We start from the raw sequence: 23,328 nt of genomic DNA on the forward strand, positions 1-23,328 counted from the left end.
ACTTTTGTGGCCTGCCACTAATGTAGCTTCTGGATTAATATCTGAACATGTGTTATGCCGAGTCTCTCTAAACTGGTATGATGATTACACCATGCATGCTTTGCCTAAAGGGATACAGTGCAGACATGCATCCGTTCGGTCTTCCAGTTACCTCCTCAATCCTTGCTAGCCAGTGTTTGCCAGATTTAAGAAATGACTAATGTTTAATAAAGAGCTCAAGAGTCCATTCCTGTTTGATAGCAGAAATTAACATTAGGGATTAGATCCAGGATTACTATTATTTTTTTTTATAATGGGATTCATGTCCAGTCTACATTTTGATTATAGGCATTAATATATATAATATATATATATTTTACATCTAAGCTTCAGTATGAGTCAGTCTCTAATGTATGGCCAGAGCTGTATAGATCAGTGGTGGGGATTATAAGTAACTGTTGAGGTTCTGGGAATGTCTCTGTGCTTGTTTGATGTTATGTGGAAATTGACATAGATAAACTTTAATATTTAGCTATTTGCCATCTGCTTTAACTAGTCTCAGATGACTCCTGTAGCACTTCTCCCTGCCCCCAAACCTAACAAAACCCAACCCCCAAAGCATGAGATAACCTACAGCTTCGTGTAGCATCTGGATACTCCTTGACGCTGAGCCGGAGCCCCCCAGTTCAGACTTACAGCACCCTCTGCTGTTCTGACCTTAGGGCTCTTCCAAGAAGAGACTGACACTTGTTTCAAGTTGTCTTTTCAAGTGGAGAAACTTAAGTTGGTTATTTTGAGGCGGTGTGAACTTCTGTTTTTATTTGTGACTGAGCCCTGCTTTATGGAGATTAAACTAGAATCTTAATGGAAGAAAAATTGCTCCACTCTCCTTTCAATTTCTTTGTCAAGCTAATTTTACTAACAATCAATACAGGAAAGTAGTTTAATTACATTGGCACAGCTCCCATATGTGATTAACCTTAGTATAACTTGGCAATAGTTTAAGTAGGTAAGGAGTCATAAAGAAACAGAACTGGAATTACCCTTCAGGGTCACAGAGCCCACTCTCCTACTGTTGCAAGTAATCAGGTCATATACTCCCCTTCATAACCAATTTATCAATCACCATTTTTAAAAGTACTAAATTTCTCACTCACCAGCAACTCCTACTAGAAAGCTGTCCTAGAATTTCTCTCTTTGGTTAAAAATCTTGTAGTTTTTTCCAATGTTAAGTGAGCATGTGTGTCAGTGTTGGTTTGTCCAAATAGCTTTCTGTAATTAAACTGATTCAAACCTTAATGCATGTGAAACATTTTCAAAAGAACCTGCAATCACTTGCAATATATTTAAGTGGGCAAGTGCTAAAGTAAGTGTCTGCTAATGTGACCTGCTCATTACTTTTTGTATCTATCACAATGCTTATTGTAACTCAGATCCTCTATGTAATGTTAATGATACTTCCTAGGCCTTATGCACAGCACTGGATTCCCAACACATTAGGAACCTATTTAATCAACCAGTGTGAGAAGTAGGTTGAGAAATGTATTTATGGTTCTTTGTAGGCTTTTCCATTTTCTTTGCCCTGATTGTTTCTTCTCAGAAATGAGAAGTTGCAGCTTTCAGTGAAGCACCAGCTGACTTGATCAGACTGTGACCTTGATGAGATGTTTTTTTTTTTCCTGCTTGAGATACTCTTGATTGAAGCTGGTTTTCCTTGTCTGTGTCTTTCAATATTTGAGATTTGTTTTTTGCATTCACTGATGTGAACTCAAATGTATGCCTCTTAAAAATATACTGAGTCATTCTGATTTATTAAAGTGACACTGAAGTACCACCGGTTACGAATTACAACTCCCAAAACTTTTGGTTAATCTCTTCAGAAAGTACCTTTAAGCTTGACTTATTGCGCAACACTCCCGAGGCTTAAAGTCTTCAAAGCTCTTTCACTAAAAGTTCAAATAAACAGAAAACACTTTGCAGTACACCTTTGCTGACTCCATGTTACCTCAAAATAAGCAAGAGCAAGATCCAGGTTAGTAGGCTTCTTATGGAGGAACCTCTTTTGCTAACCTTACCTTGAAAATTCACAGATGAACACGTGAATCTTTTGAACAGTGTAATGCATGAAAAATGGTCTTGGACAGGAGTATTTCAGCCCATGTAAAGGCCAAAGCATCTTTAAGCTAGAAAGTTACCAGCAATCTAAACGGACCAGAAAAGAATAGCTAGTTTAAACAGAAATGCAGTATTCTACAGAAGCTTAAGTTGTTTGGCTTTTAAAATTATTTTTTTTTTAATTCCATATAACTTTAAATGTACTACACACAATCTAATTTCTGTTTCTTTTTTTCCCCTCCTTTTATTTTGTTATGCTTTGTTTTCTTCTCTTCCTTGTACCAGGCTTTTGCATTATGGTGACAAAGTGACTGGTTATAATAAGAGACTGCTCCACTTATCCCAGTTTTCCTTGGAGAGAGGCACTCACTGTTTGCTGTGATTGTTGATTTAATGCCTGGGAAGAATGAGTTTTTTTGGACCACTTCCTCATCACTCTCTCGCTAAGGGAGCCTGCGTCATTGAGAAATGTTTAACCTTCTGGCCTTTAAGTGGGACTGGAAACTTTGCTGCAAAATCTAGAAGCTAAAACTAGATCTTGCAAATGTTATTTATGCGGACTACTCTTTCCTTTGATTTAATTAGGACAGGAGATTGCAGAGCTTGATTTAGAGTTTTGAGTAGCTTATAATTTGGAGAGTAAGCAGGAGAGAAAAATAAGTTCTTTAGAGAAGAATGGCAAGTAACTGATTGAGGAGAAGGGGAGGGAAGAGTTCGGGGTAGAAGATGGAAAAGTGTGGGAAGACTGTGTGGGGAAAGGCTGTCCTAACATCATAATCCTGGCATTGTCAAATGCTTATGTAGTTCTCTCTAATTTTTGTAAGGAGGCTTGCTGTGCATAATTTAATTCATATAGCACAATGGTTTCCAGATGCTGATAGCAGAAGCACATCCTAAAAAAGCTTTGTAGAACGGGAGTTTTCAGACTTAACCTTCAAGCATGAGTTGCTTGTGGAGAACCAGGGGCCTAAACTGTGGTGGGAGCTCTTATTTCTAGAGATTTGATGTATTAGCAGATACTGCCTTTCCCTGTAAACTTCGGTATGACTACTGTATGTCTGATTTTCCCAGACTGTCCACGTTTTTCCTTCCCCCTCCTCTCTACTCTGGACCATGGGGGTTTTCCTAAGACTTGCACAGAATTTCCAGATGTCTGGCTGCCCTGCTTGGAACTACGCTCCATTAACAGAGAGGGCAAGAAGACATTCAGAAATCCCAGACGCTTCTCCAGCATAATCATAATAAATCTGATATATCTTGAAAATGTTGTGCTTTTGCAACTTAAGTATAGTGTGCTTGTAGCACAAAGAGTAATCCTGACATGTCCACAGAGGGCTGGATTTATTGTGCATGGTCTGGCAATCTACACAGCATTTGCTTGTGTGTTTATCTTCAGGATATTCCAAACCAAACCGTGGCAGCTCTGTCTCTTGGGGTCCAATCACTTGATGGTAAAGAGGTTGAAACTAAAATGAAGAAGCTTGACTCAAGGGTGAAACAACAGGAGCCGGTTTGTCATGACCAGTGGAAGGGAGGAAAAGGGGCTGTACTTTCTAAAAAGTTTTTTGCTGGATGACTGAGCTCTCCAGGAAAGCAGGGCTCCATCACATGTAGTTGTTACTTGGGAAGACAAATGCCATAATTCTGAATGCCCCCCCTCTTTCTTTCTTCCCTCAGCTTTATATGCTGAGCATGACACCCTATAGTATCCCTTTGGTCAGTTGGGGTCAGCTGTCACAGCAGTGTCTCCACAATTTTTTGTGCACCCCCAGCCTACTCGTTAGCAGAGCAATATGAAGAGCAGAAAAGGCCTTACCTCTGTGTAAGCACTGCTTAGCAATAATAAAAACATCCCTCTGTTATTAACACTGTGTCCAGTGCAAATCCAAAACATAGCCCAGTGCTAGGCTCTATGAAGAAAATTAACTCTATCCGAGCCAAAACCAGCACACCCTCACAGTCAAAAGTATTGTTTCCTGGTGTTTAGAGGGGACCTCCTGAGTTTCAGTTTGGTGAAGCACAAGCCCCTGGTCCTGTCACTGGGCACCACTTGAAGGAGCCTGGCTCCATCTTACTTTTACCCTCCCTTCATGTATTTGTATATGCTGATAAGATCCCCCTGAGCCTTCTCCAGGCTGAACAGTCCCAGCTCTCTCAGCCTCCTCTCATACAAAAGATGAGCCAGTGCACCTATTATCTTCATGACCCTTTGTGGGACTTTCTTCAGTGTGTTCATGTCTGTTTTGTACTGGGGAGCTCAGTAATGGGCCCAGCGTTCAAGGTGCTCATCAGTGCTGAGTGGAGAAGGATCACCTCCCTCAGACTTGCTGAGAACATTTTTCCTAATGCTGGTGAGGATACCTTCCTTAGCCTTCTTTGTCCCAAGGGCACACTGCTGGCTCATGTTCAGCTTGATGTCCACCAGGATTCTCAGGCCCTTTTCTGTCAAGCTGCTTTCCATCCATGCTGCCTCCAACATACGCTGGTGCACCCTCTGGGCCTGGCCACTTGGACAGTTTTCAGTCCATCTCGCCATCTCTTCATCTAGCTCATATTTCCATCAGCTTTTCTATTAGGATCTTATAGGAGACAGTGTCAAAAGCCTCACTAAAACAGGGTGGACAATAGCTCCTCTCCTCTCATCTGCATATCTATCCACATTGTAGTTTAAACCTAAAGACAGTTTTGCCCAATATCTGTCTTGCTCAGGCAAAAATATTTTCTGATAGGAGAGAATGGTGAGTTTATAGTAAACTCTGGACTGACTATAGCATAGTTGCCAAAAGTAAGCATATGGCAGTGTCTATAATGTTAAAATTGTTTTTGTTCTAAAGATTTGTTTGTAAGTGACTTCTGTTCAGCCAACTGTTAGGTCTATGGGGAGTAAGCAGCCAAGTCCTGTCAGATCATAAGAACTGGCAGGCATATAAACCCCATATCTTTTTCAGTTGCATGTTTGTCTATCTAATTAAATCATCAACCTGTTTGCTTTTCCGTAGTCCCTCTTTAATGGTTCTTTTCTTGTGTCTGGATTCATAAAATAGATTCAGCAGCCAAGAAAGGATGCTAGGATTTCTAATTCCATTTCTGACACACAGACTCTGTGTTGCATATAAATCTTTCTACTTAATTTAACCGAGTTTATCAAACCAGAGGGGTTTTAATAGAATTAAATTGTTTAGAATCAATAAATGCGCAGTTCTGACTGATGACTTCTTGTAGCTCATACCAAAGTGACAGAAAATCTTAAAGGGGTGCCAGGCAGCTGGAGAAAGACAGTGACCAAAGAGACTTCTCTTTTTTTTCTCTTTTTTTTTTCTCATACTGTTTCAGGTGAGCTCACAGATTTATGAGGAGGGAAGCAGAAACAGAAAGCTGAGGCCCGAATCAGAACATAATGTTCCAAGTACATTAGAGTTATAAGCACTTCAGCTCCATTCCTTTCAATGTGTTTAAGCCAGTTGGGGATTAGAACTCCTAAGATCTGGCAGGTTTTGCTGGAGCAGCAGAAGGGGATAAACCCTCCCCATACCTTGTCATTTTTGTTTTGATTTCATAGCTGGGATTAGCAGAACTCTTGGATATGAGATAAAATTTGTTTTAGAAGTAATCATGCTCCTTGCAAAGGAGGCCTGTGTCTTTGTTTCCCCCATTCCCCTTCTTTTGGGTAACCACATAGGTCAGATCAAACCACATGCAGTATTTTATTGTGCTTTCCCTACCTCTAAAATCTTTTCTGCCTTAAACTTTTGCCAGTGATCGTAGTATCACAAACTCTTAACAAAATAGCTGTCTCACATATGTGAAAGGTCTTTGGCAGACCTTTGTTACATGGCTACATGTAGGCCAAGTGTAGGGCATAAAGCTACGGTGTTACGTGTTGTAGCAATTCCCTGTGCATGTCAACTTACACTGAGGTACGAAGTAGTCAAAGCAAGGTAGCTCACCCTGGGTTTCACTGCAAGGACCTCTTGGCTTTATGGCTCTGTCTGTGCAAAGTAACTGTTTCTTGCTTAAGCCTGGGTTTTGGTGAGCTTTTTTCCCATCCAGACGTGGTTCTTTTCAAATGCTTAGAAAATGGGATTTATCATGAACTGTGTTTTAGGTCTGTTCAAGTTGTTTGGGAAAACCACTATCTTTGGTCTGGTTTCTATGAGTATTGTGACCAAAGCATTGGAGAGAGGTACAGATGATGTATGAACTGGGAGTTGTACATTCCATACCAAGAGATGTCTTCTGTTATAACTCTGAACAGCTTCAAGTAAAATAAACCTTTGGATTGGTTAATGCAGAATACGATTTACTTACAGATACACTCTATGGAGAAGGAATGGTAGTACTGTCAGAGCTTCATCTTGCTGAAGTGATAGGCAAGTGAGTCCCAAGAAGGAAGTGAATCCCATGAAAGCATTAAATGACTCTCCTACAAAAGCATAACCAGGATATTTTTCCTGCTAATCAAAAGCTGACTAATTTAGTGGCATGCTGCAGGTAAAGACTATCCCCAGTCCAGCCTCTCCAGTGCTTTATGTTGCGTTTAAGGTCTGAAATGTCTGTACATGTGGGTGGGGGATGAGTACATACTAGGTCCTTAAAGCACTTTAAAGAATCAGTACAGTCTGTTCAATGAGATTAAATGGTTGTGTTCCTTGACATTGTCTTGGGCTTATTTTATGTTGTAGCTAAAGATTAAAACTCAAACGTCCTATACCTTTTATATTGGAAACATAAATTCAGTTGTTGAAGCTGCCATGAAAGCTTGAGATTGGCATCTACCCAGAGAGTAGTTGAGTTTCAGCACTAAATGAGGAGTTAGAGCATTTGACATTGGGGTGATTTATAGACCTTTGGCAATGCAAGAACTGAATTTTGCATTCCAAGGATGCAATTATTTCCTGTCTCAAATAATCCTGACAATAGCTGTTTCTTGCCATGGGGCGAGATGAGCATCTGTGACAATGGAAAAAGAGACTACCACTTTCAGTGACAGCTAAACACAGAATTGGCTTAGAAGTTGCGTACAACTTCCATCTCCTACTTGATGTCATCCAAGCCTTTATTACTGCCTGACTGTGACAAAGTACTTGAACCATTTTTAGAGAGAAATTAACAGTTAAAAAACCCCACATCTGAAATTAATAACATTGACTACTAACATTAAATGAATGGGATGCTTTATGGTCTTTTTAGAATTACACCTCCATTAGTGCAGTTGAGAAGTCTTCTGCAACCATAAAGGGTAAATAGAGACTAATAAAAATCTAGATTTTGGGATTGCAGTTTTGTATCAGATTAACCAAGGATAATTGTCATATTGTGCCTCAACAATGTTGTTATTGTCCTATTACTGATGTATCTGGAGAAGCAACAGGAGCTTTCTGGGCAAAGTCTCAATCCTGTAGTGAGGGTATACTTGGTAGCTGTTCTGCTAGTATGAACTGAGAAGAAAATTAAGGGTTTGCTAATCCTTTCACAAGCAGTGCATAAACACTGAGTGCAGTCTGGCTGTTTCCTCGCTTGCTTAGGTAGTTTAAAAATAGACTGCATTTCCAAGTACTTGCAGGTAGCACATTTGTGCAGCAGGGGAGGGTTTGATAGAGACAAAACCTTTCATTGCCAGGAGCTGAAAAAGATGTGGGAGGGAGAAGTGTGGGATATCTTTGCTCCACAACCACAGGAATTAGTGATGTAACTTCTCAGACTCTTAGACATGCCTTAGCATGAGGGGAAGGGTTTCTTTCTCCCATCTTTTCCCAATTATCCCATTCTAAAAAGAAATGGGTGTTTTAAGACAAATTCAGATTGCCTCCTTTTTCACTCTGCTCTGCTCACTACCCCACTTGATCTGGCCAGAACTTCATCTTTTTTCATTCTCTTGATAGCGAAACCAAATGTTTTGGGTTTTGCTGTTTTCACTTGTTCATAGTGGTTTAAATTGAAGCCTTGAATACCTACAAGAGGAAATGTTTTGAGAAGTCTGTTCTCTTGCTTATTCTTCACTGGGCATAGTATATACTTACTTACATGTCAGTCTTCCTGCACTTCTGGATGTTCTGCCTGTGTGCAGTTGTGGGAGTGGGGAAATGCACATCTGCATGTGTTGAAGAACATCTGCCTACCCCTGGAGTCATTAAAGTTATTTGGGGTGCATGTGGGTGAATTAGCAGACCTAACTGTAGGTGGGAAGGCTGGTAAGATTCAGATTGTTGAATCTTGGGTGACTGTCTCTGGCTTGAAACCTTTGACTTTTTTTATAACAGGTAAGCTATGACTCTTAGGTAAGAGCAAGGAACTGTAACTCTTACTTCCTTTGGTCTTAAGTAATTATTTTAGAGCAAGATCGTTAATAGCTGAACAAAATGAATACAGGGGAATTCTGTTGCAATTCCAGCTGGAGCAGCTCTCAGTTAAGTCCTCTTGGAGATACCCGCTCCACATTTGACTTGTCATACTTGATGTGTAAGTTCTCACTGTGAAGCTTGTTGGCTTAGCAAAGGTAATGTGAGATAATCTTTCTAACTTTGCACTGGAACAGAGTGAGAGCATTCATACAATCAACAACTGGGGGCTCAGCAGGGGATGGTAACTTGACGAAGGGCTAGTAACTTCGCACTATAGAGAGGTATGCAACAGTCTTTCCATCTAAACAGAATTTATCAAGCAAAATGGTAAAAATAAATGTGTTGGGGCATGGGTTTTTAACTTACTTGCTTGGGTTTTTTTGGGCTATATGCACAGTGGACTGTGGTTGTTCAGATATAAAACTTCCTTCTCTTAATTCCTCTGCTTTCATTCTGCCCTCTTCTGTTGTGGGCAGAGTCCTTCCACTACATTAGCCAGAGAAATCCAGCAGCTAGTTGCATTTCTTATCTTGGATGGAAATCTCTTAATAAGCAACACCATTTTGTAGTCAAGGGGTGTATGTGCAGCTTTCTAGAGGACCACACTGACAGAACTGTTGCCAGCAGTTTGCAAAAGAAAATCCAACTCAAAAAAAAACCCCAAGCTAAAACCAAAAGGTGAATTTAATTAACTTGTCTTTAAAAGCTGCACCGCTTTCTTTGGCTGTGTAGATGATGTGTTCTGAGTGGGTGTACTGCCATATAGTAATGCTAGGAGCATGTGCTGCATAATGTTTTTTTTTCATATGATCCTGAGTAGGAAGACTTCTGGACCATTTCCTTCTCTTTATCACCTCAGCTTCCCCAGTACCACAGGTCCTGAAAGGATGGAGGAGGAGGAGAGGCATGAACCATAAGTGGCCCAACATCTCTGCTTCCCTTCCTCTCTCTCCTTCCCCTCTTTTTTGCCCTTGTAGCAATATTTCTGTAGTTGTTTTGCAGATGATCTTTGGCCAACAACACTTGACCAAGTGAGTTTTTGCTTTGGGGAGAGGAGAGATCGGAAAAGCAAAGGTTTTGGCTTCATTCTTCTCCTTCCTCCTCAGGTCTGCAGACCCTGGATGAGTGGCAGGGCTGAGTGACTCGGTATGTTAGGAAGAAGGGTATGGGACATCATGGCTGCTGTTTCTCCACACCTCACTTATAATGTTGACTTGCCTTGCTCGTTGGAAACTGCTTATCTGCAGAGTTAATAAAATGCAGATCAGCATTGCATTCCTTGAGCTGAACTGATTCTTCTTGTGCGTTTTGTAGATAGGGATCATGGATTTCATGTGCATGTTTTCAGGGAAAGGCAAAGTGACATCTTGGCTGAATCCCAAGGAATGGGGTGGGTGGCAGAGTTTATAGATGTGCTGGGGGGTTGAATTGGCTCTAGCTGCTGTGTAAAGTTCATGCTGGCAGCTGAAAGATGCAGAGAGAAGCACTTTCAGAATTAGAGACAGTGAGGTAATGAGAAAGTGACATAGGAAAGGAAGTGGGGGGGGGGGGGGGGGGGTTGGAGGGAGGGCTCAAAACGCGCCTTGACATCATCTGATAGGTTTTCCAGCCTGTGCAGCAGCTATTTTTGTGCTTTCAACTCACAGTACTTACAGCTCAATGACAGCCAACTTGCCAAAAGTGGGGGTGGTGGTATATCCCAGAGTGGGTTGGGGGACTGAAGAGCCGCTCAGAAGCTACGGCAAAGGTCCAGCTTCTCAGGCATCCCTGCTGCTGTTGCCTTTTTTTACATCTGCATGGTTGTTTACCTTTGGCTACCTGTCATGTCTAGGAGTTTTCTGAATGCTGACTGGCAGAGCAAGCTATCATCAGCTAGTTGAAGAGATAAGAGCAAGAATAAGCTTCAGCCTCTTTCTGAGAACTAGAGAACCAAGAATGCACAGTGCTCCCAGCTTGAAGTTTCTACCCCTTTCTCAAGGTCACTGTTGGTGGGAGGCAGGATCCTGGGAATATGCAAAGCAAACTCACATTACATATAATGTGATCCTTAGCTGAGAAAAAGTAAGTGACACAAGTGTCAGTGTGCCATAAGTCTCTATTTGTTTTTGAAGGATAAAATGAAGAGAGTCATAAGACATCAAAGGTTTACAGCGGTGTAGGTGCAGCATTCTGTTATTTTTCCAGCTTTTAGCTGCTTGCTAGAAATATCAGAGACAGATCTTAAATATAGTGGGTTCATATTTCTTCCTGAGGGTTCATCTGGCTTAGACCTCTACAGAGATCTTTCTTATATTGTCAGAGTAAGCATATATTCCAGCTGTTTGTCATTTTTTAGCAGTGCATTGTTTATATTTCATCACTACACTGTGTGCATGCAGATCCTTGCAGGCATTATGTCATCTGAGTTTATTATTGGGGTAAGACAGACACAGAACCTGAATTAAGCTGCAAGGAGGACTGGAGGTGGAAGGAGGAAAAACATACACATTGTAAGTTTGTGTGGGATGTTTTAAGCACATTTGCTCTCTGCTCATTAGCTTGAATGTAAAGAATACTTTATTTTTGTGGGGTAAAACTAATGATGCAATTCTCTGTTACAAAACATTAGCTGAGTTTATCCGAAGTCTAGCCTATGTCAAGACTTCTCTCCCTTTTCAGCTGTGTTCACCAGCCACCAGCTGTGGTGCTCATCCCACATTGGTGTTTGGTAGGTTGCATTGGCTCATTAAGATACCATATAAATGTCAGAATTGGTATTAAGGAGGATAATTCGTATTGGGGAGTTCCGAAGGAATTACAGACCAGTCAGTCTCACTTCTGTGCCTGGCAAAATCTTGGAGCAGATTCTCCTGGAAGGCATGCTAAGGAACACGAAAATCAACAAGGTGCTTGGTGACAGCCAGCATGGCTTCACTAAGGGGAAATCCTGCCTGACCAATGTGGTGGCCTTCTATGATGGGGCTACAGAACTGATGGACAGGGTAGAGCAGTTGATGTCATCCTCCTGGACTTGTGCAAAGTGTTTGACACTGACCCACACAACATCCTTGTCTCTAAATCGGTGAGACATCAATTTGATAGGTGAACCACTCAGTGGATAAAGAACTGGCTGGATGACTGCACGCAAAGAGTTGTGGTCAATGGCTCAATGTCCAGCTGGAGACCAGTAACGAGTGGTGTCCCTCAGGAATTGGTGTTGGGACCGGTCTTGTTTAACATCTTTGTCGCTGACATGGACAGTGGGATTGAGTGTGCCCTCAGCAAGTTTGCCGATGACACCAAGCTGTGTAGTTCAGTTGATAGGCTGAAGGGCAGGAATGCCATCCGTGGGGACCTTGACACACTTGTGAGGTGGGCAGATGCCAACCTTACGAAGCTTAACCATGCCAAGTGCAAGGTCCTACGCCTGGGTTGGAGCAATCCCAGTCACAGCTACAGGTTGGGCAGAGAAGAGATTCAGAGCAGCCCTGTGGAGAAGGGCTTGGGGATGTTGGTTGATGAGAAAATGAACATGAGCCAGCTGCAGTGTGCGCTCGCAGCCCAGAAAGCCAACCGTATCCTGGGCTGCATCAAAAGGAGCGTGACCAGCAGGTCAAAGGAGATGGTCCTGCCCCTCTACTCTGCTCTTGTGAGGCCTCACTTGGAGTTTTGTGTGCAGTTCTGGTGTCCTCAACATAAAAAGGACATGGAACTGTTGGAACAAGTCCAGAGGAGGACCACGAGGATGATCAGGGGGCTTGAGCACCTCCCGTATGAAGACAGGCTGAGGAAGTTGGGGCTGTTCAGCCTGGAGAAGAGAAGGCTGCATGGAGACCTCATAGCAGCCTTCCAGTATCTGAAGGGGGCCTACAAGGATGCTGGAGAGGGACTCTTCATTAGGAACTGTAGTGGTAGGACAAGGGGTAACAGGTTAAAACTTAAACAGGGGAAGTTTAGATTGGATATAAGGAGGAAACTCTTTACTGTGAGGGTGGTGAGGCACTGGAATGGGTTGCCCAGGGAAGTTGTGAATGCTCCATCCCTGGCGGTGTTCAAGGCCAGGTTGGACAAAGCCTTGGGTGACATCGTCTAGTGAAAGGTGTCCCTGCCTATGGGAGGGGGGTTGGAACTAGATGATCTTAAGGTCCTTTCCAACCCTAACTATTCTGTGACTCTATGATTCTTTGGTACGATAGAACTCCATGGCTGGCAGAAGGGAAAGAGAAGGTGAATTAGTAGTGATCCTTTTGATGGTACAAATCTTTAAGCTGTAGCACCTTACAGTTCTGATGCTAACTTTGCACAGGCAAATTTTTCTGTGCTCTTGGAATATAAAGGTCAAATACCTACAGCAGGGTTTTAGAACTTACGCTGGCGGTGGCTCACTCTTCCATATTTCTCTTCTAGCATAGAATGGGAATTTGAAAAAGCTGCTGCTTATATGCTGCCTTGGCTTTTGAGGATAGAAAAATGAGAGAAGAAAAAGTTAATGAATTCATTCACATTAGTTCAAAATAGTAACTAATTAGAACTGACATTAAAATGCAAGTATTGCATTCTGTGCGTACCAGGCCTCAGAACCACCAGCAGCATCTGCACACCTGATGTTTCTTTGTATTTCTGTATGAGGGTGTAAGTAGTAATGCAGCAACTGAAGGAAAAATACATCCCCATAGTCTGTATCTCATTTCATACTTGAAAGTCAAAGGATGTAAGACTCAGCGGGTGTCTCATGGACAGATTATAAATACAGGGCCCAATGTTTTCCAAACCAGAAATCTGTGGCAAATGTCTAGGTCCTGTTGGTAAAGGTGATCTTTCTGCCAACAGCACTGGTGCCAATTCCAGGGTGAATGTTGTGCAAGACATGGAATGTTGGACATTGCATTGGTGTGGGTTGATCCTATTTTCTGGAGTGGTTAAGCATCTGAATCTGTTGTTGGAAATCCTACCTCAGCTGTGAAACAGATTTTCCCATCTCCCTTGCTGATTTCCAAAGTATCAAAGTTACTCATCAGGCCTTACTTCTTACAGTGCATTGCTATTTCTGCCCATGTGATCACTGATCAGACTTTCAGATCTCTTATCAGTACATCAGGATCCAACAAAACAAATTAAACTTTAGTTTAACTTTTTGATGCTCATCAACATCTGGCAGTAGTGTCAGTGTTTTTTGCAAGACAGTTTGCTCTTGCTGTTTACCCATCTATCAGAATCCATTTTTTGCAAGGAGGTATCCTGCAAGTGCTTGCTTGTCTGTTGAAGATACCCTCCAACGTGGGCCCCGTGGAGTTTGTCTTCATACAGCATGGAGGACATTATCCAAGTCCTTTTCGGAGTGTTCTGACCCAACTTTTTGGGGTTTAGAATAACTGCTACTTCTTTTAGACACCAGATAACACTGTAGGACAAATTTGATGCTGAAGGACAAAATTTTAGAATATCTTACTCAGCAAATAAAAGAGAGGATCAAATCTTCATCAAGTTGCAGTTGTCAATTATAGCAGCAGAGGATTGGTTATATGATCAAATTGCCCAACTGGCAGTATATTTCATGTATTATTAGCTACTTGGTGCCTCTTTCAGGTTGGCAAAGTAATAGTAGTCTTTGACCTCTGTAGCTGAATCTTGTCATTTCTACCATCCAGATGGCGCATTGATTGCCAGAAAAAGTAAGATTCAGTCTGGCACAGGGTAGTTGCTCTTTAGTCATTGTGGTAATTGTGGGACCTGTCTGCACAGAGTACCAGATCTGATCCAATGTGCAGTTTTGTGCTGCTACTGAAAGAGGAGATCTGGACAGTGTGTTTCTTTCTATTCTCCTTCATCCTGGCTTTAGCACCCTTGTGGTTTGCCAGGTCAGCTTCCGAAGGCAACTTTCCACAGTCACAACTGCTAATGCTCACACAAAAATGAGCTCATCTATTTATACAGTAATTTGACCTTATTGGCCAAAGTTCATTGTGAAACTGAATCTTTACCTGACTTTTACAAATCCTAAATTTAAGCTTGAGAGTTTGTGTTGAGTATATGTTGGTAATTTAGGAATAACCTCATTACAGATCTTGTCACCCAAGGTATTTTTTTACCCTCAGGAACTTTAGAGTTTGGATTCTTTCCTGAGTGAAGGTTGAACACGTCGAAGTAAGAAGAGTACTGTTGAAGGTACTCAGAAATGTCACTGGTGCCATCTAGCATCATTATTTAGTAAACATGTAAAATTCTGTATATTAGTTTTTAGTTTTTAACTTAAACACGTTAGATTGTTCTGTTCCACTAGTGCAACCTATGGCAGAGTTGAAGTCATGCTTTTAAGATTTGGTTGAACACCACTTTTCCTAGAGATTAGCTTTGTTATTAATGACTTTTTTTCCTTGTGGTTGTTATTCCAGCCTTGCTTTGTAAAGTGACTTGGATACCTCCCAAACTATTTGGGGATGAGAAATTTTTGTCTTGACTGGGGACAGGGGCAGGGACAGAAGATGAAATGGAGACTGTTTCTATACTGTTTAGAGTATTCACCTTTTTTATTTTTGTGATGTCGATGTGGCTGTCTTTGTTTCCGGCTTGCAGGATGACAAAAATTTCTGTTCATCATTTTTTTTTCTGTAAAGATGCCAGAATACATTTTTTCAGATATGTGTATTCACTGGACAACTCTTTTATTTTTGCATCTTTTATGAGACATGCTTAGCGACATTAAAAACCAACAATGCCATCAATTGTACTGGTGAAAGTATCTCCTGGCTGTTGCTCAGATAGAGCATGACATTTTTTCTGGCCACTTCCAATTCTAGTACTGTGCTGGACAATATGTATAACCAAAGTTTGCCAACCCTATGGCATCTGTTCATGATACACATGAAATAAGCTCTACGTGAGACAAATGCCTCAATGCAAGTACAGATTTTGAAGTTGCAGTGCTTGTAGTAGAAGCTTATTGATTGGGTGCTGCTGATTATCTTCAGGTAGGTGTTTCTACTAGGTAGAGAGAAAGGATTTAAGAAAAGGTGAGGCGAGAATGTGTGCTTGTACAGAAGTATCCTGCTGTCACCTGTATGTGTTCTCAGAGCAAATGCATGTAAGAATTCTGTTTCTCAGATTATTCGTTTAGTTTTCTCCACAGATAAAATGCTATTTCCTGTTTGATCAGGAAGGGAGAAAAAGCAGCATGGCTTGTGCACCAGGGGTGGTGGTGTTCTCCTAGCTGTGTGTACGGCGTGCTTACAGTTGGGAGGTGCAGAGAGGGTAGTGCTCAATCACATGACAGTGCCTGTCTGGCAGGTGTCTGTAGTGTGAGCAGAGAAACCAACTGTTCACTATTTTGGGTAAATGAGGTTGGCTCTTACTGCAAGTGGCCCCATGAAGGAGTCCACGCATCTGTTGATAAGCACTGCTCTGCATACTGGGATCCTGAATGCTTATAGCCGCTTGCTGAAACAGTGGCGTTTCTGACTGAGCTTTGAGATAGTAGGAAGAAAAGTTTTGCCAAGAGCCGTGCTGATTTTAATCTTTAGATGTTGGCTGTCAGGATTTGTCTGTGCCTCAAGTACCTCTCTGTTCCTATGCAATCACAGCCTTGGAATCTAGCAGTAAACTGATTTTTTTGGTTCACTTTACCACTTGGTGCAGTGACTGAAACCTGGTAGAGAGGGACTGAGGTAAGGGTTTCTTGTGAGGATTAAGCACCCCTTCCACTATCCTGGGACGCCTCCTGTGTTACAGCATCTGTCTTCAGGTCCAGGGATTTCCTCTAATATGTTGGATAAAGCCAAGACACTGCAGCCTGCCTATGTTGGGATTGTGCCGCTTGCAGAGACTGTGTCAAAGCAAGGGAAGAGCTATTCAAGCACGTATCAAGATTCATACCACAGTTTACGAGAAGGTTAGCAGGCTCTGCTTTCTTTGTTGTAGACATTGTATAATTAGTTTGTGGTTTATTTGTTTGCATATTGAACCTGCCTGCTTTTTCTTTTCTGGGCAGTAGTCCAGATTATGGGTTTCCCACTGACTCCTGTGACCTGTTGTCCCCGAGCGCGCTCATAAGCATGTCACTGGACAAGGTTGGAGCTCTGTATGTAGTGACTTGCAGTGCTGGACCTTGGGACAATTCCACTTGCATTTGGAAGTTTTAATTTCAGAATTTAAATTTCTTCCTCTCCTCTGTGTCTATAGGGCTCTTGTGAGCAATGTTTTAAGGCTGCTTCATTAAAGGTGTAAAGGCTTGTTCTGGAGTGGCAACTCTGCCTTGAAGGAAATAGAATATCATAAGTTTCAGTGTGGTGGTGTTTGGAGAATGTGAAAGGAGTGGGGTGTGTATATGTAAGTGTGATTCTGTTTTAGTTAATGGTATTCTCCTGCAGATACATGTGATTTTCAATGGGGGTATGACAATTCTGAAACATTATATGGATAGTTGGAGGTCAGATTTAAGGGAGTGATATCTATGAGGAAGAAGATCTGGAAGAATTGAAGAAGAAAGCGAAGATGAAAACAGACAGTGGTCCATTCATAGTGTGCAGCATAATAAATAGCAACAAACAGGAACCTGGAAAAGATCGCAGAGAAGAATGGCAGAACATAATAAAATGCCAGTGGCAAATATAACAAGATTCATGTTTTGTCAGGAACACTGGGTCCATCTAGCTACAGGTGAAATTTGAATGGAAACTTGCAGGAGTGAACCAGGATCTTGAGCTCAGTGGCCTCAGGAATAAGGTGATAGGGAATTTCAGCTCCAAGTACTGTGAACTGAAACGAGTGGAAAATTGCTTTCAGTGGCATTTGGGACAGAAAAGTAAAGGGTGGTAGGAGTTGAGGACAGAAAGCCAGATAAAATAAGGCAGTGTTTGTTGTGGAAAGATAGCCAGTGTGTGGAAGATGATTGTGTTTAGAAGATTTTTCTCTCGTATGCAGCTCCAGGCCTGCTGAGGCTGCCAAACAAAACTGTTAAGTTTCTACCCGCTATTGTCACTTCCCCTACCAAGCCTCTTTAATATATATCAAGCATTAGTTTGTTATTAGATTTTTAAAATATACTTGCCTTTTTTCTTTTTTTCTTTTTCTCTTTTTTTTTTTTTTCCCATTGGAATGCTGTTTGTTGAACAAATATGGAAAAAGAAAAGAAAACTGAAGTCACAGTCCTCAAAGTCAAGTTTGGGAGTTATAAATCCATTGGTATAGGCAGTATTCCCAGATTATTTTGCTCGGGAGGCAAAGAACTGCAGCACATCAATCTTCAGAAGAAAAAAACAAACCAAATAAAAGAAGTCAGAACTTGGGTCTGTCTTGTATTTGCAAGGCATTAATTTTCACAGAAGGTGAGCACTCTGCATTTGGATGTGCCAGGATACAACTTTTATCCAGTCCCTGCAGTCACTATCCACAGGCTCTACAGGGGGATAACATGTGGAACTACAAAAATGCAATTCTGTCATACTTTCATTATTACAAAAAATGTTTGTGGGTGTCTCAAGTTGAAGTGAATTAAGGTAATTGAATTCTTGTATAATTCTGAGTATTGAAAAAGCTGTGTTGACTCTGCAAAGTCTAGCAATATCATCAGCCTACCCTATGTCTAATGCATGGTACTCTATGTGATGAGGAAAGCGGCTTTATACCAGCTGCCAAATGAAAGGTAGGGAAGAGAAATAGATTCTTCCAGCGTCTTTCATTTCAGAAGAGAAAAGAATAACCCTTTGCTCCATTCAAGTCTCCTGCAGTCTTGGGGTGCCTGTTGTATTTATGCTGTAGTGTGCACTGTGTTTTCCAGAGCCGAATCTTCAGGCAGCGGAGAAGCAGATGCAGTCGTGTGAAACCTTAAGGAAGCTCTTCAAGTCCAGAATTAGCATTCAGCTGAAACTATAATGATTGTAGTACCCTAAAAATGGGACGGCTTAGTTTTGTTATCAGTTGGGACATCTTCCTCACTCTTTACCACACACAGGTGAATTAGTGCTGGTCTACTTTCTCCTTTTAATAAAGCCAGGCAAATAAGGGATGTTTGTATTACACCGACAGTGCTCATACCTTAATGAATCTCATGAGAAGCAGCTGCCTGGAACAGACTTTGTTTTATTTCCTTGCTTCTAGAAAACAGATGGCCTCCTAAATCTGATTTATAATTTTTTTTTTTAAATTGGGACTGGACATTGAAGTTTGGGAACTGGTGATCTTTTCCACACAGAAATGGATTTGACATGGGGAAGTCAAAAAACATATGCTTGTATTTTTAAAAGTATGTGTTGGGGCAGTTATTTGTAAAATTCCTAGAATTCAGGAATCTATAAACATGTTTTCTATTCAAGAATGCCTTGGAATGATTTAGTTTTTAAATACCAGAGCCCAGTTTGCAGTTTCTAGACCAGTCAACACAACAGTGTGATAGCCCCTCATAGGAGATACAAAGAGAGAATTGCAGAAAGCTGCTTAAAAACCAGTTAGCATTCATGTGAGTCTAGCTTAGAATTAAGTACTTCCACAAGTAAATTTCAACAGTAAATTCCAACTTTTCCACTTCTGTCCTTCATTCATTGCTCTTAAATGAAACACTTTTTTGGGTCAAGTCCTCCCTTAAAAAATGTTCAGTGTGACTCAGGGGGTGACACTGAAACTCACCTGTCTTTTTCCAAGATTTGTGTCTCAGGGGCCAGACACACGAACAAGTTCCTGCATGCCATCCGATCTGCTGTAGCTGTGTGCACATTCTTAGTCCACAGCAAATGGCAGGTAATTTGAGTTAGCTTAGCCTTTGATTAAACTATTAATATCTGTTCAGTACTTTGAAGAGATCAAGAGTCATGCAAGTGTTGTTAACATACAGCTTTCTTCATGAGTGACCTAGACCTTATTGTCACAAATGCCACTGACCAGTTAGAGCTGGTCAGTGGCCATTCCTCTTCCAGTAGAGGGCAGAAGAACCTGCATGAGTAGACTTGGAAGCTTTCCACACCAAGGAGATCCCCAGCAAGAGAGCAGCCCCTGCCTCTGAGGCACCTGCACAGGAGCGTAGGGTGACCTTTTCCTGTAAAGGTTGGTCTGTGTCTTTCTACTTCAGAGTGGACAGGAAGGTACTGTGGGGGATGTCAAAGCAGTGTCTCGTGCAAATGCATGGGTAATGCAGGTCAGAAAACAGTCACAAAATGTAACAGACGCATCTCCGTATTATGGCCAGATATGACCCACAATTCAGAATTATTTATATGAATAGTGCTCTGATATGGAAAGACATAAAAACCAGTCTGCTGGCACTTCCTGTGGCAAATCCAGAGGTGCACCAGACATACGTAGCCTCGTGCTGCAACTAGTGTTTGCAAATGTGTGGCACAGTGACTGTGACTACGCTTAAAAGTTAGGTGGTGCTATGAGGGAAAGATAATGATATATTAATGTGAGGTGGATCAAAGTTGGCAGTAAGACAGCAATTTAAATTTAGTTCTGCTTAATTCCCAGTGTGCCTCGTTCAACTGGGAAAAGTAGAGGTGTTTCAGGGTATTTGCTAACTTTATGACATGAGTGGGAAGCTTAGGAAAAGGTCTAACACTGAATGACCAGGGCTTTTATAAGTCAGTCCTTATCAGTGGAAGGAGAGTCAGCATTATCCCTGGAGTCCTGCTGCCTTAATGTGTTTTTGGTTTTTTGGATATGACATGTTTTTCTCTCTTGGAGTTTACTGAACTATTCCTGTCAGTGTAATGATCCCCAGCTGTTGCTTTAGCCCTAGCTATTTTCATTCTGGGAACGGGAGGAGGAGGAGGAAGAGGAAGAGAGGGACAGAGAAAGGCTGGCTTATTTGCCACACTGTGATCTATTTGTCAAAAACCAATTACTATAATACTTTCTTTAGCACAAACTAATGCAGAAAGAGTTGTGGATTCAGGTCTGCAGGAGCAAGAAGATGTAAGGACTCAACACATGCAGAAAACAAAAAGAATAGAAACTGGGTGTGGTGTGATGAGTACAGCTGTCAATAGCATTTATGCAGGCAATGCTTTGAACTAGTAATGATACCAAGTAAAATCTGCAGTAAGTACTTTCCTGTTCTGCCAACTGAATTTTTTTCACAGTTGAGCTGAGCTTCATATTCAGTGGCAGTGATGCTTGGGTAGTGGTAATGCCAGCAACTGGGAAACATATTAATAAAGCTTGGAAAAACTTGTGTGGCTTTTTAATTATTCATTATTTGATAATTAGCTGCTGTTAATTTTTTTTAGAAGAAAATATCTGTATTTATACTTTTAAACAACAAATGACTGATGTTTCCCTGGAACTGAAAAGCAGATGCCTTTTTGAAAGCAGAACTAGGATAGTTAAGCTCAGATTGCCTGTTTTGCATCCAGAAACAACTTCTGCAGTTAACATGCTTGTTCAAAGTCTTTGCCAGACAGATGTCAGTGTGACTCTCCTGCCTAAAGAAGATAAGGGTCAATGACAGTTGTGGTTTCTGCTCATGTTTTTGGATCCACATCAGGTTGCCTGTGTAAATCTTATCTTGGTACTTCTATCATCTGTAAGGTCTGTCAGTAGTCACCTCAGATTTTTCAGTGTTCTGTCACACCTGCAAGTCATTGATCAACACTTATCGAATATCTGTACCAAAAATAAGTGCCTGCTTAGGTCTTCCCTTTCGTGAGTCAACTCCCATCTACCCAGTCTTTTCTGAGCATTGAATTACTAATTTTGTCACCTGCTGCATCAATAAATTTTGATCCAAAATGTTAAAGCAGCACATTTCTTGGCAAGAACCTCTGCAGCCTGTGGTAGAAAATGGGATATGGGTCCTGACATAGCTTAGGTTTACCAAATGAAAACATGCAGAGAGCCTATAGGGAAAATCGTCTTTTTTTTTTCTTGCAGTGGGCCTGTAAGTGGATGCATAATCTGCTGAATGGCATTAACCTGGAACAAAACTCATGGTTTTCTTTTATCTAGGCTAGTGGAAGTAGATACAGTATTTTTTCCTGGCGGTATGTAAAATTTACTTATCTATTATCTCTCCAAATGAAGAGCTTACCTACAATAGCTGAAGTACATTCCAAATGTCGATTACTAGTAAGAACTACAAAATGGTTTTTGCTTATCAGGTGGGTAGAAGAGCTGTGGAGGTGACCTACTGTCAAAGTTCATTATGTATGTAATATAGTAAGTGTTCTTCCAAGAAAACAAAGCCGATGAAGCTAACAAGAAATGTGAAAGAAAGTCAGTAATAAGGACGGGGATATATTGCTTTCAGACATGGATTCTTTCCAAAATTGACGGTGAAAATTAGTGAAATCCAGGCTTTCTGGACAATCTTATTTTCATACCTTTCAGAAGTAAACAGCTGTAAAGAAAATATTTTGGAAAAAAAAACAAACAACAAAACCCCAATCCTGTTTGAAAGTTTTCGGTGGAAGTGCCCATAATGGATTTTTCTCCATAGTAGGTCCAGGGATCATCTGTTGCAGCAATGCTTATAAAGATCGCATTCCATGGTCTCCATTCCCAAAGACAGCTCATGGGTCTGACACCATTCTGAGGGTATTTTCCATAACGTCTCTGCTGCACATTTAACATCTGTTTAGTAACCTTCTTCACTGAAACACTTGCCAGGGCACAAACATTGGAGGCGGGTCTGAGTGGTACTCTCTGGGTGACAGAAGGAAGAGATCTGCTTCAGACTTTCTTTGTGTGAAGTTTCCCCAGCTTAATGCTGCTACGTGTTCCTCTAGTATTAACGGCATGGAGACTGTAGTGGTGTTTTTTTGTAGGACTTGAATGTGGCAGTGGCTCTGTTCTTTGATTACTCATCTCTGCAAATTTCACAGCAGTGCTGGAAACCAGGATGTACGCAATCCCTTTGAGTGTTTTGGTCAGTATTACAAGCAGCATGTTACCTGTCCTTGCAAACAGCTGTGGGGTTTTCTTGCTTATTTTAGTGAGTGCTCTTTCTAATGCTCTTTTTCTTCACTTTCACTTTCCTGCACTTTCATGCCTGTTTCTGTGTTATACTTACAGGTGAAAGCTCTTCTATGCCTGCTTGCAGTTCACACCATTTTTCATGCTCCGATGTCAGATTGTCCCTTTTCAGAAGTGGAAGACAACATTTTAGAAGTAGATGCTAAGCTAGTAGTACCTTTGTGCCTCACTAAGAGACTTCTTTTACTGCTGCTAATAATAGCTGTCACATTGACTGCAGGCAGTTTAAAATGAGGATTGTATCTTCAGGACTGACATGTGACAGTGAATCTAACTACAGAGGTTGCAAACATAGTCACCACGTAGCTATCTCCCTTGTGTTTCTGCTGGAGGGAGCAACAGAAAGGAAATGAGTCTGCCCTTCACTTGCTTTTGTTCAGTATATTAGCAAAAGCCTACCTCTGTTAGCAGTTGGAGAGAACCACTGCATGCAGTGAGTATGGGAGTACCTGCTGCTGCCGGCGGTCTCCTCTGTGTCCTTCAGTTAGAGGAGTGAGCCAGCAGTAGCATTTTAAACATCTGCAGAATTTGTCCACCAGTCTGAAGTCAGTGGTCATGCAGGCCATTCTGGGCTTCTGGGTTTTTTTAGTTTGCTGATTGACCTGTTACACAGAATTATATTATTTAGATATTTATAGCTATGATAGCACTTAAGAACCACATTAAGCCTCATAGCTGAATTTGTTTTCAATGCTGTGGATCTTCCCTTGTGGAAAAACCCAAGAAAGTTCATCCTGGAGATCTTTAGTTCAGAGTTTTGAGAGAAAGTAAATATCCAAAGAGAAAGTAAAAAGTAGTAGGTCAGTGTTGTATGATCAGAGTTTAAAAGAGTTTGAGGGAATTTGATGTGCATTTTTGCATGTAATAGGAATTCTGGGGATCAGAATTTTGTATGTAATAGGAATACTGGGCTGCTGTGAAAGAACTGTTTTTTAATGTACAGGGATATGATGGCCAT

General features: G+C 41.3%; 1 protein-coding gene across 1 annotated transcript in view; it reads left to right on the forward strand.

The window, feature by feature from the left end:
* The first annotated feature begins 15,482 nt into the window (after positions 1 to 15,482).
* MRTFA (myocardin related transcription factor A) overlaps positions 15,483 to 23,328 on the forward strand; it is a 48,504-nt gene continuing 40,658 nt past the window's right edge. Inside the window, exon 1 of the mRNA XM_061450746.1 lies at positions 15,483 to 16,299. Within this exon, the coding sequence (XP_061306730.1) occupies positions 16,173 to 16,299 (127 nt within the window). The 5' untranslated portion in view covers positions 15,483 to 16,172. The remainder of the gene's footprint in view (positions 16,300 to 23,328) is intronic.

Source organism: Pezoporus flaviventris, unplaced genomic scaffold, assembly GCF_033815535.1.
Source record: "Pezoporus flaviventris isolate CSIRO_AGI_PZ_B2104156 unplaced genomic scaffold, CSIRO_AGI_Pfla_v1 ptg000011l, whole genome shotgun sequence".
Lineage (NCBI taxonomy): Eukaryota > Metazoa > Chordata > Aves > Psittaciformes > Psittacidae > Pezoporus > Pezoporus flaviventris.